The sequence below is a fragment of the Ursus maritimus genome, unplaced genomic scaffold, assembly GCF_017311325.1.
Source record: "Ursus maritimus isolate PB19 unplaced genomic scaffold, ASM1731132v1 scaffold_16, whole genome shotgun sequence".
In the NCBI taxonomy this organism is placed as follows: domain Eukaryota; kingdom Metazoa; phylum Chordata; class Mammalia; order Carnivora; family Ursidae; genus Ursus; species Ursus maritimus.
The window spans coordinates 43,623,286-43,639,886 of record NW_024424008.1 but is presented as its reverse complement, the minus strand read 5'-3'; the positions used below and the strand labels follow the sequence as shown (position 1 = coordinate 43,639,886).

The window sequence follows — 16,601 nt, the reverse complement described above, 5'->3', positions numbered from 1 at the left end:
GATCTCATTCTGCATGAGGCACCTGGGAAAGTTAGGGGAGCAGTTCTGGCTAAGGAGGGGGCGCTGCAAAGGCACACCTGCTCAATGAGCTGGAGAAGTGCATCAGCACAGGGGGCTGGGAGGGGCATGCTGTCGAGGGAAGGGTGAAGGGGGTCAGTTAGAAATGTTGTTGCCCTTGGGGCTGGAACAAAACCTGCCCCGATGTGGACTGGTGGGGGACACGGGAGTTTCTCTGTGGGGTGTTGGAGAGTCAGCCTGGAACTTAGGAGGTTGGGGAGGGGCCGGGGATGCAAGGACCCGTACAGGCAGCAGGGAAGAGAGGTTGGAACACAGAAGGTTTCTTTCTCTTTCAGCTTTTTAATTGCCATCATTCCTCACACAGTAGATTATTGTCTCTCCTGTGAACTGTTCAAGAGGCGGTGACATGGGCATGGTCTGGCGATGCAGTGGCCCAACCTCTGTGTCCTGTGTTTGTGTGATTAGGGAGTCTGCCCATGTCCTGTCTCCTGGGATCCGAGCATCTGGGAGCAGGACAGGTGGGAGGCGGGAGGCCAAGGGCTGGATCCTGTCTCCCTGCCATCCTGGGGAGCAATGAGTCTCCTCCTCCCCTTCCCCGCCATTACTCTGCAGACTTGAACCTTATTCTCTTACAGCAGAAGGAAGCCCAACGACCTCTCCCAGGGATAATGATTGTTTGAAAGGCTTGTTTTGTAAGGAAACCAGGGAGAAGGCATTGGTGTGAGGGTTTCAAAAAAAGTTCTGCACTTGATCTAGCTTTCTGGGTCAGGGGAGTGAAAACCCCTTTCTCTATAGGAATAGAGACGAAAAGAATGCTTGGTACACCACTGAGGGAGGCTTTGGGAGGAGGCCAAGCACGGGAGGCTTGAATCCTTTGCCCTTGCTAGGTCAAAGGAATGAACTTGACTCCTGCCTCACCACCTGATAGGTACCCAGGTACGAGGTGCCCAGAGAAGGGTGCTCCAAAGCACTGCCTTCACAGTGAGTCCCCGGATGCTCAAACAGTCCTCTGTACACCCAGTAACCGCCATCTGACTTCCCCTTAGATGAGGACAGTTGTTCCTTTTGGGCAAGTGGCCTCTCTAATTCGAGCTTGTCAAAAAAGTGTCCCGGGAACCAGGTGTTCATGCGGAGGGAAGGAAGGTGGGTGGAAGCCCAGAGCTCCCTAGGAAGGGCACAGGATAGTCACAGGGGGTTAGGTTACTGATGTTAGTTTCCATAAGACCCTTGGGGGATTGGGCCAGAAATTTAATAATCTATATGGTCCTAAGAGGGCACAACCCATACCCACTGAGAACACAGCCGGTGAACCAAGAGCAAACGCGACCCGGTTTCACCGCCTGAGCCACTCCTGGCTGCCCCACTGCGCCCCCACCCGCGCATGCTCGCGCCGGCCCCCACGCGAGACCCACGCGCCCCCGCGAGGACCTCCCCAGGCCCCTGGCGGCGGCGGCGGCGGCCGCGCTCCCCCGCTTTCCCCGGGCACCCGCCGCTTTGCTGGGCGCCCGCCCCCCGCCCCGGGGGTGCCGAGGCGGCTCAGGCGCTGATCTCCACCGGGCTGGCCTCGTCTTGCTCGCGGATCAGGTGCACGCCCGCAGTCCGCAGTGTGCGCGAGGCGCTGCGCGAGCGGCCGGGCGAGCTCGGGGCCCGGGGCGGCGACGTGTGCGTCCGGCCGGTGGCGGGGGAGCGCGCCGGGGAGCGCGGGTAGCGGCGGGCCGAGCGGATGGGCAGCCCCGGCGAGCGACCGGGTACCCCCGGCGACACAGAGTAGCCCGGCGGGCCGGGCTCAGTGGCGCTCCGAGGCTCTGGGGCGGGGTTCTCTTCGGGCTCCGGGGAGTCCTGTAAGGACACGCGCCGCCAGGGTGAGCGCCCAGTCGGGGGGCGCTGGGCCTACCGAGCGGAAGGAGCACGGTTCCCTCCACACTCCCACCTCGCGGAAGGCGGCAGACAGACCCTTAGCATGGTGCCTGGCAGGTCACAGGTGCTCGGTAAACGCTGAAATGCATTACCTTGCGTGCTCTTCCCCTTATTCTCCTCTTCCCACTTGTCTTGGACAGCCTGGGACAGACTTAGTTGTGGAACAGTGGGGAAATCACCAGAGTTGGTATCCAGAGACCTGGGTTTGAAGCCTAGATCGGCCGCTTAATGTGTATTTACTTGTTTGATCCTGGCCAAGTCATTTCACCTCTGTCAGCCTTGCTTTTCTAAGCCCTAAAGTGCGGGTGACGCGAATATTTCTCAGGGCTCGTCTGAGTGCTATAGAGATATCAGTGTGGTCTGGCTATCAGCACCAGAAGGGGGCAGGGCTCACCGTGTGTTCGTGGGGGGGGGTGGGGGGGACCAGCACAAACAGTCTCACCTTGTCTTTCAGGATATACAGTGCCATGGGGTTCTTCCGCTCCTGCTCGCCACCTCGTGGAAGGGCATCTGCTGCACAGGGCGAAGAATGGGGGTGGCTGGCCCAGGACAGAACCCTTTCCACCAGCCAGCACCTACACTCTGCTGCCCAAGTGGCCAGTTAAGGCCCCGCCACAACCTCCACCAAAGGACCCAGAATCCCTGGGGTCCTACCTTGGCTGCACCTCTCCCTGCTCTGCAGTCTTCGTGCACTTGGTGGAGGAAGGGGCCCTGCAGAGCTGGCTTCCTTGTGGCCCAGTTCTGCCTTTTCCCAGCAGCCCACTGATCTGAGTGACGATGGGATGGGTGAGTGGGTGGCTGGGAGCTCACCTTCTGGTTTCAGACGGTCATCATTCTGGTCCATATATTCCAGGGAGCTTTGCTTCTCCAGCTTCCTCTTCTTCCTGCAAATCAACCCAGCATCCTCTAAACAGAGCTGTTGAGTGTGAGCCGGAGAGGGCCTGGGGGGCAGGGTTACAACAGGAATCTGGTGGCAGTACAAGAGGCCTTGGAACAGGAGGACAGGCTGGGTGCCGTGAGCGTGGCAATAGTCCGTGAGCTTTGGAATGAGTCACATCTAGGTTTGCATCCTGAGTTTGTGGCTGGCATCGTGGGCAAGTCACTGAGCCCGTCTGAGTCTCAGTGCTATTATCAGTAAACTGCAGATAATCATACTTAAAAGGCAGTTCATTAACCACAACCACTGTGCCCGGCTCACAAAATGTGCCCTAAGCGAAACCATTGTTTCAGCACTGGTGCTGTCGGGGATTGTGAACACAGAATATAGTTCATACGCAACACATACAAGGCTAAGATGGATCTCCTGGGAAGAGGTGCGGGGCCCCGGGGGGATAGGCATCTAAGGGACTATGAGAAGAATAGAGCTTGGGAGGGGGGATGGATTGAAGGTTTAGGGTGCTTAGCGTGGGGAATTTGGAGAGTTACCCAGACTTTTTGGAGGGTTTCCAGCAGGCACAGACTGTCACCAAAGTCACAAGGAGGAAGATGCCTCCTGTGGACAAGATGATGTAGAGGGAGCTTCTTCCTAGGGAGAGAGAGAGGCAGAGAGGTGGGAGAGACTTCAGAGGGGGAACAGGTATGGTGAGGAGAGCTCCTGCGGCAGAAGGAAGAGAAGAGGAGTCCCACACAGCATGGCTGGCCAGTGGCCGAGCTTGCTGAGCCCACTTCCCTGCCTCTCTCTCTGCCCCCATCTAGGGGTACTCTGTCTGGGATGTCCTTAGTCCCTCACAGCGCCTGCCTCTCGGGATTTGGAGTCCCGAGGGCGAGCACACAGGGAGACTCACTGTACACGGTGATCTTGATGGGCAGGCTGCGGCCCTGGCTGATGGGGTTCTCCACCACACAGCTGTACAGGTCATCGTCCTCCATGAGCACGCGCGTGATGGTGAGCACCTTGTGGTCAGGCGACAGGAGCATTCTTGAGTCATTGAGGAGGGGTTTGCCATCCTTCAGCCAGGTGTAGCTGGGCTTGGTGCCGTTCTCATGTGAGCAGTTCAGGGTGAAGGCCTCGCTGAGTTCCAGCACAGTGGTGGAAGCCACCAGCACCTGTGGCCTGGAAATGGGCACTGAGCCCCCGGGGGTGGGGGAGCCTGTGAGCCAGGGGCCAACAGCGTCTCCCCTCCCCTTCGTAACTCCCTGCCTCCCAACACGTCGCAACTCGATTTGTGATCTGAGAAGCCCTTCAGGGATCATCAGTCCAACCTTTCCCCATCATCCACTCATTCATTCATTCATTCCTTCCTTTACCAATTTTTTGTTGAGCACCTACTAAGAACAGACGGTACAATGCTGAATAAGACAGCATGGTCCCTGCCCTCACAGACCTTCCCTTCCTTCTTCTCAAATGTCTTTTCAAGCTATCTTAAACTGGCCCAGGCTGAAACACATTTCAGTTGGGCTAAACCTAGGTTCCAAATGTCTGGGTTCTAATATTGGTTCTATCACATACTAGCTGTGTGACCTTGGGCAAGTTAGTCAACCTCTTTGTGCCTCAGTTTCTGCAGCTACAAAATGGGGATCATTGTATAAACTATGCCTATATTATTATAAGCATTAAGTGAGTCAAGATATGCAAAACACTTAGAATGGTTTCTGGCACATAGTAAGCACTCTATACGCCTCAGGTGTGTCCTGTCTGTCAAATTCTAATGCCCGATTGTCTCCCTCCCAGCTCCCAAGTGGCTTCCGTGTTGGTATTCCCGGGATGTGCCTAGTGTCCTGGGCAGACCCTGCCCCAGTCCCAGGCACCAGTTCCACCTCCTTTGCTGTCAGAGCACCTTACCGTCTACAGTGAGGTTGATGGTCTTCTCCCCAGTGAACGTGTCATCCGTGATGGAGATCTCAACCTCGTAGGTGCCCTCGTCGGCCAGCTGCAGGTCGCTGAGAAGCAGGGAGCCATTTTCGAAGAGGCGGATTCGATCTCGGTAGTCAGGCCGTAGGGTGCCAATGACCTCTGTGCCGATGGACTGTACCACCGTCACTGGCTTGTCCCGCTTCAGCTGCCACTTCACCACGGGCTTGTCACTGCTGGTGCTACTGTACTGCACAGAAAGCAGGGCTGACTTCCCCACTGTGCCATGGATCAGGCGCACCGGGCTGGTGATGTTCACTCCCTCCAGGGGCTCTGTGGACAGAGATCCATGGGGAGAGGGCAACGTCAGGCTCTTGGCTCCCTACGTCCTCAGATGTCTTCATGCCTCACTTCTGGGCTCTTCACTCCCTGTCAGTCCTTCCTTCTTACACTCTGATGCCATCTCCCACGATTGCTCCGGGACCCTTTAATCCTCCATCACCCCTCACACCAATCCCATTGCCCTCAGTCCTTCTTCTGGCTGTCCCTCTGCCTCTGGTGGTTTTCTCCATTGTCTTCCTCTTGAGGAAGACCTCCAGCTAACCCACACACTATGTGCTCCATTCACAGAAACATTTATTGAGTACTTCCCATGTGCCAAGTAATGTTCTATGTCCTTGGGATATATCATTGAGCAAAAGAGACAAACATAGACCTCAGGGTGAATTTGTCAGATTTGCTTCTTGATCGGGGATTGGGAAAGTAGGGAATGGAGAAGCTCGGGAATAGAGATTCAGAAAGAAGGGAGTGTGTCACAAGGTAGTGCCAATAAAGGGAAGTTTAGGGGCCTCTGAAGACAACTAGATTGTTCTTCATTCATACCAAGAGTCTCCTCTCTCCTTGCCCCAGCTGCATGGAGCACTTTATTAGGCCTTGCCTGGGGCTGAACAGTTCTGCAGCTGAGTAGTTGGTTTTGGAAATACACCCAAGCTCCAGCCCAACACGCAACCCTGATAGAAGAGGGATTTGGGATGGACAGAACAAAGAGTTTGGAATCAGAAGGCCTTTTAGGATTGGGCTCCACCACCTACAGGCTATGTGGACCTGGGCAAGCCACGGTTCTAGGCTTCATTCTTCTCATTTAGAAAATCAGGATACAAGCAGTAACAAGAGCATCAGTAATTGTTGTGCAGTGGAGAGAACACAAGAGTGAGCATCAGAGACTTGGGCCCTTATTGTTGACTTAGGACCTAGGAAAAGTCACTTATCTATTTGGGGCTCAGGTAGGTAAAAGAAGTGGCAAACTTGATGTTACTTCCATTTGTTCCAGACCTGCCATTCTGGGATTTTACCATCGTGTCCAATGGTTGCCCCATTTAGAGATGTATCTTATATTTCAGAGATCTCTTAGGGGGCTTTGGGGCCTGAACAGATGCCATTCATTGGTGTTACCTGGCCTTGTAGAGCAATACGACCACCCAAAGGAGGGTCTTCTGGAGAAGACGTCAGTTGGGAGCAGGGCTGAGTTTAGCTAAACAGACACTTACAGGTCAGTTTTTCAGTCCCTCTGCACCTCCAGCTGCTCTCTCTGATGGTCACTGCCTCTGAAGTTCCCTCTCTCTTTTTCCCACTCTCCCACTCTGCTACTGTTGTTTAAATTTGGGGATGTTGTACCTTTCCCTTCCTTATTATTCTCCTTGTGCTCCGAGGACCCAGACCAAACCAGGAGGGAATTAAACTAAAAGGTGAGTTTTGGAGATCAAAGCAAATGTAATAAACCTATTCAGTCCATTTTTGGAACAAGTTCTTTGTTAAGGAGTGAGCTCATCACCTTCGGAAGGGGTCAAGGAAAGGCCAATTGCTATTCTTTCACCTCTCTGTGCCTCAATTTCCTCCTCTGTATAATGAGGTTGTGGGGCCAGATGATCACAAGGGGTCTTCTCAAGTCTGACATTCTATGATCCATTACCTGCCAGGTATGTTAGAATCATAAAACCTTGAGAGTGGAAGAGACTATTTGAATAATTAAAGCTGCCATATGTATGACTATGGTAAGCTTGTTATTTTTTAAAGATTTATTTATTTGAGAGAGAGAGAGAGCACGTGTGAGAGCAGGGGAGGGGCAGAAGGAGAGAATCTCAAGCAGACTTCACATTGAGCCCAATGTGGGGCTCAATCTCACAACATGAGCTGAAACCAAGAGTCAGTTGCTTAACTGACTGAGTTATCCAGCGACCCCTATGCTCGTATCAAGAGGAGTCTTGATTTGGGGGAGGTAGAATGGACAAAATCAAATATTTTCAAATATTTTTTATTAAAGATATTGTTGTTCCCATAAAACTATGTATAAAAATGAAAACAAAAGTTAGTTCTGGCTCACAGATTTGGTAGAAGAGGTAGTGGGGACCAGGCTTCTGTCCCCCCCAATAACTTGGGGTGCTACTCGGAATCCCTCTGGCTCTGTGTATCAGCCTGAAATCCATTTGATCACATAATACTTAAGATTTGTTCCAGCTCTCAGTTTCTGTGATTATTTAGATGGGATTTCCTGCCTAGCAACTGCTAGGTCCCAGGCTTGGCTTGATTTAGAAAAGCAAGCTTTCAGAGTCAAATAGACCTCGGTATGTGTGACTTGAGGTGGCCCTGAGAAAAGTCATTGAGTTTCATTAAAGACCATGGTGGTGATGAGCAAATGGTTGGGGAACCTCTATTCAGGACCCAATCGGAAGCAGTGGGTTATGCTCTCACGAAGGTTGTATATGCAGAACCATCCTGCATCAAACTTTGGGGGTTCTCATTTCCTCCTTCCAGGAGGCTGGGAAGTGACAGTCCCAGGTCCAAGGATAAGTGGAAGGGATTCCCCCTCCCTTCAGTCTTCTCTGGCCCTCCTTTGAGCTTCCCCTGTGTCCTGTCTCTCCTATCCTGTACAAGGTCCTTGTGGTCCTTTTGTGATGTCTTCCCAGCTCAGGTCAGTTCTTTCTGCTAGTTTAAAGTTGATTCTTCTGCACAAAAACATTGAAAAGCTACAGCATATGATTGCCCTAGGCTTCACCCTCCTCTAGGTGGGCACCTTCCTCGTGCGCAGGAACACCGTATGCCCAGGAGTCACAGGGATGTATGTACACATGTTCAGAAATAAATGGAGCAGTCTTTCTGAGAAGCTGACAAAGAGAGTATTTTGCTGAGCAAACACTGTTTCCAAAAACTCTAGCCAAAATTGGAGTTGGTGTTAAGTTCAGGGTTCCACAACTTTCAAGGGACACAGAGCACTGGGACTGGGGCCAAAGCAGGACACAGAAATGAGGAAATGGCTATCACAGCTACGATCCACAGTGGAAATAAAAAGGACTAGGACTACTCAACCTTGAGAAGCGATTAACTTAATCATGGTCCTTGAGTCTCTGAGGCATCATTACGTAGAAGTCTCTGTTCCTACTGGAGGCTGAACAAAAGGAAATTGACATCACAGCAAGATTTACCTGTCAACTTAAATTGTGCCATACTGGTAGGTGGCCCTTCTCAAGGAGGATTTTGACCAGCAGTGACAACCAAGGAATATTAAGCTTTAAAATATGAGAATGTACATGCCAGTAGCCTTGGGTTCCCTTAATAGCCTTTCCCTTTAAGGGAACCATCATCTACTCATTTTTCTATGCTCCTTTATGCTTGGCACAGTTTTCCTTTTACCAGTATTTGCCTGAAATGTTCCTTTTAAAAGTATCAATGAGATGATGCCAAACAGGTATTCTAGGATTTGGTCTTTATACACCTAATCCATACTCACTAACACCATGGGCTGCAGTTAGAGCATTCTTTATGGGTTTTTGTCTTGTTTGGATCTGTCACGACAGGGAAGTCCCTATGGCCATCACAGACACCCTTCTCTGGCCTTTCTCCAATTTTATGCTTTCTTTTATCAGGTGCGGTGACCAGAACTGCATACAAGAATCCAAGGGTGGCACACAGCATGGTTTTCTAAAAGGAAAACATTTCACTTTCTGCTTTTGGTTCTTAATGTTCTTCCTAGTGAACGATGCTCTGAGGACAACCTCCTCCTCTGACCCGTCCTCTAGGTGCAACCCTGATTGCACACTTGTTGAGGTTATTGTGTTGGCCTCTTATGTTGGTATCCTGTTGAGGCCTCCAAGGGCCGACAAGCGTGTGAAATCATTTTAAGTGTCAATCACTCAGGAACATAGGAGAAAGCCAGGAAACAGAAATTGTGAAGAAGACCCTTGGGATCCGGGAAGAGAGGGGTCTTTGTACTTTCTATTTGTACTTTAAAGAGTGTAGATGTTCAGTAATGTGTCTAGCTAATAGGTATTAAGATGGCATACAGAGATTTACCCTGTTTTAGATCAGAACAAGTACTATTGTTAAGCTGTCAGGTCTCCTAAACTGACTTATAAATTTAATACAATAGCAATCAAAATCCTAGGAGGTTCACTTTGTGATAGTGAACAAGAATGGACAAACAGATCAGTGGAATAGAATAGAGAGTCCAAAAATAAACTTATATATGATCACTCGACTTATGATAAAGGTGATGCTGCAGTGCTATGGGGAAAGGATTCTTTTTGCAATAAATAGTGCCAGGCCATCTAGGAAAGAAATGAATCTTGATCCTTACCTCACACCTTACACAAATATCAATTCTAGATGGATTGTGAATCTAAATGTGAAAGGTAAAACAATATTTTTTTTAAAAAAGAAAACATATCTCCATGGCTTGAGGGCAGACACAAATTTCTTAGACAGGACACAAGATTGGTACCCATAAAAGAAGGAAGTGATACATTGGATGCAATAAAATTAAGAGCTTCTGTTCATCAAAAGACACCATTAAGAGAGTGAAAAGGCAAGCTGTGGAGTGAGAGATATTTGTAAGGCATATATCCTATAAAGGGCTGGTATCCAAAATACATTTCTTAAACTCCTACAAATCAATAATTTTTTAAAAATCCAAAAAACTTAGTAGAAAATTGGGCAAAAGACTTAGAAGAGGTACTTCACAAAGAAGGATATCCAAATGGCTAATAATAATATGAAAAAGATACAACTTCATTAATAATAATAATGGAAATGCAATTTTAAACTATAATTTGATACCACCTCATACTCACTAGGATGACTAAAACAAAAAAGAGAAGACGCAATTGCTGGTGAAGATGTGAGGTGTCTGGAGCTGCTGGTGGGAATGTGGATTGTGGATTTCAAAATCACTTTTGAAAATTGTTTGACTATATCTACTAAAACTAAACACACACATGGAACTTAGCAGTTCTATTCCTAGGTATATTCCCAAAGAAATGTGTACATATGTTCACCGAAAGACAGGTACTAGAATATTTTAACAACTGTATCGAAAAAGGCCCACACTAGAAACAACCAAAGTGTCTATCAAAGTTGACTAGATACATAAATTGTTGTATATTCATACAACGGAATACTATACAGCACTGAGACCAAACAAATTACAATTTCAGCAACAGCATGAATGAATCTTACAGATTTGATGTTCAATGAAAGAAGCCAGATACAAAAGAATGCATGCATATGATTCCATGTATAGAAAGTTCAAGGACACACAAAATTAATCTGTATTAGAAGTTAGGATACTGCTGTAATCCTGAGGGAGGGCAACAGTAACTGAACTAATATGCACAGGCTTCTGAGGTGCTAAAGTGTTCTCTTTCTTCATCTATGAGGCTGATTCCATGGGTTCATTCACTTTTTAAAGGTTCTTCAAACTGTAGCCTTATGTTAAATGCATTTCTGTGCATAACTCTCTGTTAGAAGAAAAAAATAGCACCTACAATGTGGAGGTGATCTTGGGGCTAAAAGGGTAGAACCCAGGTAAGGGACTTCTTCCTACTGGGTCCCTAGAGGATGGAAAGTTCTAGGATCCCAGAGAGTAAAATTTTGCCAATCAGATTATCCAGATTTATGGCATGCCATGTTTATGTCTGCATGTCAGTGTCCTAGCCTCTAGAAAAACCTTGTTTGAATGTTTCATGAATTAGGCTGTGATCAATTTAGGAAAGCCTCAGTTGTCCATGTTAGGCACAAAGCATTAAAGACTGAGTGCTACCTGCCCCCTTTAAGTGCCAACCTTAAAAACTACATTTCCCAGCCTTCCTTGCAGTTAGGTATGGCTGTGTGACTGAGTTCTAGCCAATAGAACCAGTGGAAGTGATAGGTACCACTTACAGGCTAGTTTGGAAAAAAACTCTCTCCTGTTTTTTTGTTTGTTTGTTTTTTGTTTTAAATTATCTGAAAGAAATGGGAGAAAAACCTCAGGGTGACAAGGTGACTAGTGGAAACACATGTCAAAGTCGATAGAGAGCTTTTTCAATTTGGCCCCTGAAAACTTCAAGGAGCAGAGTTCTTCTTCATTCTAGGCCCAGTCTGGAACTGCATTGTACTATTTCATGGTTAGTGCCAGGGACTTAAATTTTGGAACTTACCTGTCACAGAAGCTGGTATTTTCCTAACTAATATAGTGAGCATGGCAGAAATTCCTTGTAGAATCTCAGCTCTCTATTGTTCTTGAGTCCACAGCAATACAATGGCCCAAGCCTGCACTTCTTACCCATCATAGGTCATAACTAATATCCTCTCAACACCATTTATATGTTTTGCTGTATTTATTGGGTTACCTTTTCCCACACAGAAGATCCTTTGTCACCTTTTTTTTTTTTGCCTGATCACACTGACTGACGAGATCTTTCTATAATTTTTTCCCTTAGCATTCGATGACCTGAAAGAATTTAGGGACAGCTCTGATTTGTATATTTCACTGTGCACCTTGTGTTCCTGATTCACGGCCTCTGTACCTTCAGCTCTCGTGATTTCTTCCACTCCTTGTAATTTCCACTGAGACCACCCTCACTAAAGCTAATTGTTACTCTGATTTGCCATATCCAACAAACTCTTTTAGTTGTAATATGATAATAATAATAGTTGAGATATATTCGGCCCTTGATATACTGGACGTCTTTGACACATTTGATGCTGATTCTCCGAAAAACTCCCAACTCCCTTGACTTTCTGGACACCTCAGTCTTCTAGTTTCCCCTCTGTCTCTCGCACTGTCCTTTTTGGCCTCCTCAAAGTGCCCTTTTTTCCCTCTACCTCCCTGTACAGATCTTGGGGTTACTCAATGTTCCATGTTCAGCCCATTTTGTTCTCCTTGGTGATATTATCCATTCTCATTGTTTTGGATTTCACCTATAGGCTGACAGCTCCCACATACCTCTCTTCAACCCTGACCTCCCTGCCCCCCACCCCCACCCACAGATGTCTCAGAGGCATTTCAACCTCAGTATGGACAGTACTCATTATCATATACCCAACACTATCCCAGTTGTCATTTCGGGTTTCACACAGAAATCCTAACCCCCCCCCCACCCGGATCCTCCCACTTCCTATCAATCACTAGGTCCTGACTTTCCCTCCAAAATATTATCTCCACATGCCTCGTTCCCCCTATTTTTATCCTAATTCCAGCTCATGTTATTTCTCTCTTGAATTATCACAGTAGTCTTGTTATGGGTTAAATTGTGCCCCCCACCTCCAAATTCATATGTTGAAGTCCTAACCCCCCACTACCTCAAATGTGATCTTATTTGGCAATGGGGTTATTGCAGGTGTAATAAGCTAAGATGAGGTCATATTGGAAGAGGATGGGCCCTTAATCTGCTATGACTCATGTCCTGAAAGAAAGTGGAACTCTGGACACAGACACAAGCATAGGGAGACTGTCCTGTGAAGAGAGAAGCCCTGTTACCACAAGCATAGGAACCTGAAGCTAGCAGAGAGGTCTGGAACAGATCCTTCCTTAGTGCCCCAAAGAGAATATGACCTTGATCTCAATCTTTTAGCCTGCAGAAGCGTGTGACTAGACATTTCGGTTGTTTAAGCCACCCAGTTTGTGGTTGTCACATTGGCCTTAGCAGATGGATATAGGCTTCCTTTCCTATCTTGTTTGCCTCCAGTTTCTTCTCCAATGCCTCACAGCAGAACGAGCTCTCTGAAACACAAGTCTGGCCCTGCCAGTCCCCAGATGAAAAGCCATCCGATTTCCCCTTCCCACCGTCACTGTTTACAAATTATATCCCAGGTTCCTTAGTATGGTTTACAAGGCTCTTGCTGAATTCGCATTTTCTTCTCCAGCAAGGGCGAGTGGCTGGGCTGCTCCCAAACACATGATGCCGTTTCAGTGTTGACCTTTGCCCATTTCCCCAACTTTAATGCCCGTTCCTACACCTACCTAGTAACTTAGTCCCCCCCCCCACTCCACCCGGCACTGCTAGCACCAGCTTTCCAGATGGGGTAGGTGACCTCTCTCTGATCCTGGGGATCCTCTGTATATCTGACTCATCATAGTTTCTGCATTTTATTAAAATGATCTCTGCATCTGTGTGCCCCAGCAAATTGTGAATTGCTAGTCTCTCCGGAGTAGTGTGTGTGTGTGTGTGTGCACACGCGTGCGCGCGGGCATGGGCGTACACACACAAAGAAACACATCTATTTAAAGTGAGATCAATTCTCTAAGGAGTTGGTAGGGGGCAGTACAGAAGGTAGGTGTCTACGGCATGGGATGAGTTATGGATAGGTTGGTGTTATTTCCAAAAACCAAAAGCCTCCTTATCTCCCTAGCTAATTTCATCTTCCTTGCTGTTGTACACTCAGAGCGGCCAGGGTGGGGGTTGGGGAGGCACAAACCCAGATCTCCCCCACCCCTCCAAGCCCCATCACGATCCTTTGGAAAGAACGCTGGACTGGCCCACGCCAACAAGACATCCCATAAGAAATGGCTCACTGCCCTCTATCTAATGTACTGAATGCCGTGGGAGCTCCAAAGTCATGCAGCCTTTTGGGGGAGGGGCGCAGGGGCTGGGCGGGAGGCACAGAGAATGAAGAAATACATTCAACACTAATGCCTGAATTCACTGAGATGCTTCCCACGGCAGCTGAGCTCTCTCCCCTCCTCCCACCTTAAAGACATTCTGGCCTTCAACTCCCCCTCCCTCCCTTTTGCAAGTAGCGGGGCCCCTCTCCAGACCCTCTCTTACCCTTCTGGTCTCCTACCTGTCTGGATCAGAAGAAGGTAGACAAAAGGAGTGAGGCTCAGGGCACTGAAGGCTCTGGACGGGGCTCCCCTTTCTCTCTTCATTTTGGGTGGCGTTCTCCAGCTCTGGTGCAGACAATTAGCATGATTTCTCCACTCTGGGCACGTCCCTTTGTACCACTCGGAGTTTCTCTGCCCGAACACAACCCTGCCAACTTCCCTCTGAATACACAGAGCCTTGTGTATTGCTGGACTTGTTCTTTCCTCTCTTTCAGACCTGGCATTTTCTAGTTTCAAAACACTTACATCCCCGGTTCGGAAGGGGGTATCTGCTTAGGATATAATCTTCAATGAGGGTTCTAATCGGATGGGTCTCTCTGCTCTTTTGCCTCTCTGTGCTGAGCCCCACTACCGGGGGAGATGAGGACTGGGGCTCAGTGAGGGGACTGGGCTGGAACACACACTGAACTGGATCTTGTGTCCCAACCTATCCTGTCTCCACCTCACGCTCTGTGTTCCTGCGAAGAAGGGCGCGTGCCAGGGACAGACCTCCAATAAGCTCTGGAAAGGGAGGGAGAGGAGCTTTTAAAAAGCTGGGGAAAGAGAGACTCCAAGAACTGCTGAAGAGATGGAAAATCCCTGTTCTGCCCCCAGGAAGAAGATTGGAAAATGGCTTGAATTCTATTATTTTCCTTCCTGTCCTGGTCCTGCTTGGGATTCTCTCTCCTATCACAGAATCACATAGATGCTGGGGACCTCTTTCCAGGAACCACTCTGTTCATTCCCCTGCATCCAGCCAATTTTCTAGAACATGTCAGAGCACAGATGAAGGTAATACTCTAATAGCCAGCATCCTGGGGTTCTGATAGCAGCTTCACAACCTACTTACCTCCTCTTGTCTCAAGGATGTGATGAGGAGAGACACCCTAGCTCCAACTGACTGCTCACTACTGTGTCCACACCTTTTCAAGAGCACTGTCAGTGGAATGTATGCTCATTAACTGTGAAATCTTGGGTTGGGCTTACAATCTCCTTAAGCCTCCAGTTTCACATCTTCCTTGTAGATGTGTGTAGCTTCCTTGTAGAATTGTTGAGAGGATTGATGACAATTTAGTATAATGGAGTGCCTTGGAAACACTTTGTTAGAGAGAGAACATTTTAAACGTAAAAAAAGCTGCCTCTTCTCTTTCATTCCTGTAGCAATCTTGATGAGACCAAAGTTTACAGCTCCCTTCTTGGTTGTCTCTAAGCCTGGTCTTAGCCTTGTAAATGTCCTAGCTACTTCTCCAAATAGTCTTTACATACTGGGGAAAGCCTGAGTAGGCCAGGTTTCTAGAACTGAAGACTCATTGCATAACTCATCTGAGCCAAAGGGTGGGGAGTCGAGGAGAGAAACATTGGTTTTGAACTTCATGGAGGTACTGCAAAAAATATTCTGAAATACGTCAAGATTCTTCTTTTTTGTTTGTTTTTTCATTTTGCACTTCTGTGTCTATGACTTTTTCCTAGACTTCTGCCTCTGGTAAAAGTCAGTGTGGTTTCAGCAGACATACAATGAAAAAGAAATAGTCAAGATTCAGCTTCTGACATCTAAAATAGTATTTTAGAGTCAGCAGCAAGACAAAAGGCTTATGAGCCAGTCTTTGTAAAGGCCCAAAGGATATTTTCATTTCCTTTAACTATCACTTCCACCTATCCCGGAGCAAGCCATGGACAGACTCACAGTTCTTCTGCTCTATGGTATAGATAAAAGGCCTCTTTCGTCTGTGAGGGCTAGGCCTTGACGCTTATTGTCTAAGGGTAAAAGGAGGATATGATATTCAGGAAAGAGAGAAAGTCTGCAGGCTGCCTTTTTAAGCCTGAAGGATGATGGAAAGAAAACCGTGATAGCAGGAGACCTAAGTGGGATCTAACTTCTCAACACCCACCCTTCCCCTGCCCTGAGGGTGGACCTTTGGCTCCTTGCACCCATGCAGAATATGCAAGTGTCCCAAAGTGCCCACGAGCTCTCTTGAGGGGACTCAGAAGTGCCGAGAAGACAAGGAACTGGCAACAGCTGGGGGCCGCCAACTGCTGTAGAGGGGGGGTTAACATGTAGCTCAGCAGGGAGCAGGGAAAATGCCACACAGGTGCCCAGACACCAGCTCCCCACTTGTCAGCAGGTCTCCTAAGCCATACCACGTGGACTCACCCCACCTGTCCTCAGAGGGGAGCTGGGTTGGGGGAGGAAACTAAACAAATTGAATGAGCAGTGGCTGCGTGAGTTGTCCCAGCAGTGACTGAGCCTCCTCAAGAGAATGTTGGAATAGACTGGTGGGTCGGAATGAGTTTATCAGGATGGATTAATATTTAGCTTTTCTCTGCTGCCCAGGGGGCTGCAAGGGGACTCAGGTGGCAAGTCACAGCAGCCAGCCGCAAAGGCCCAAGGGACCGTGGTTGCTTTGTGTGTCTGAGTGTCCAACGAGCGATCGTGCGATCTTGCTTCAGGTCTTTCTAAGATGAGTAGACCTGATGAAGCTTATGTCATCGGCCTTTGTGTCTTTCACTCTTAAACCAGCGAGCACTCTGACCGAAGGACTATGTCTTACTGGTCTCTGTAGTCCTACTGCCTAATATAGGGCAGGGCACATAGTAGGTTCTCAGCAAACAGTTACTGAATATTGCAGGGATGAGAAATTGATTGGAGGGGGCACTCCTTAATCCACTGGTACAATAAAGGATGGCTGTGAAGGCGAGCTGGGACAGAGGCGTGAGTGCAGGAAGGGCACCTTACTGCAGGTGACAGACCAGTTTGGGAACACA

The 16,601-nt window shown here is 48.4% G+C and overlaps 1 protein-coding gene across 1 annotated transcript; it reads right to left on the bottom strand.

Annotated features, from left to right (window-relative positions):
- Nucleotides 1–1,554: 1,554 nt before the first annotated feature.
- On the bottom strand, nt 1,555–13,904 carry HEPACAM (hepatic and glial cell adhesion molecule). The gene is made up of 7 exons (XM_040630691.1): nt 13,820–13,904; nt 4,718–5,059; nt 3,720–4,001; nt 3,367–3,460; nt 2,746–2,819; nt 2,378–2,448; nt 1,555–1,857 (listed from the first exon to the last, which is right to left on the bottom strand). The coding sequence occupies exons 1-7, from the start codon at nt 13,902–13,904 to the stop codon at nt 1,555–1,557; spliced, it is 1,251 nt and encodes a 416-aa protein (XP_040486625.1).
- Between the last annotated feature and the right edge of the window lie 2,697 nt (nt 13,905–16,601).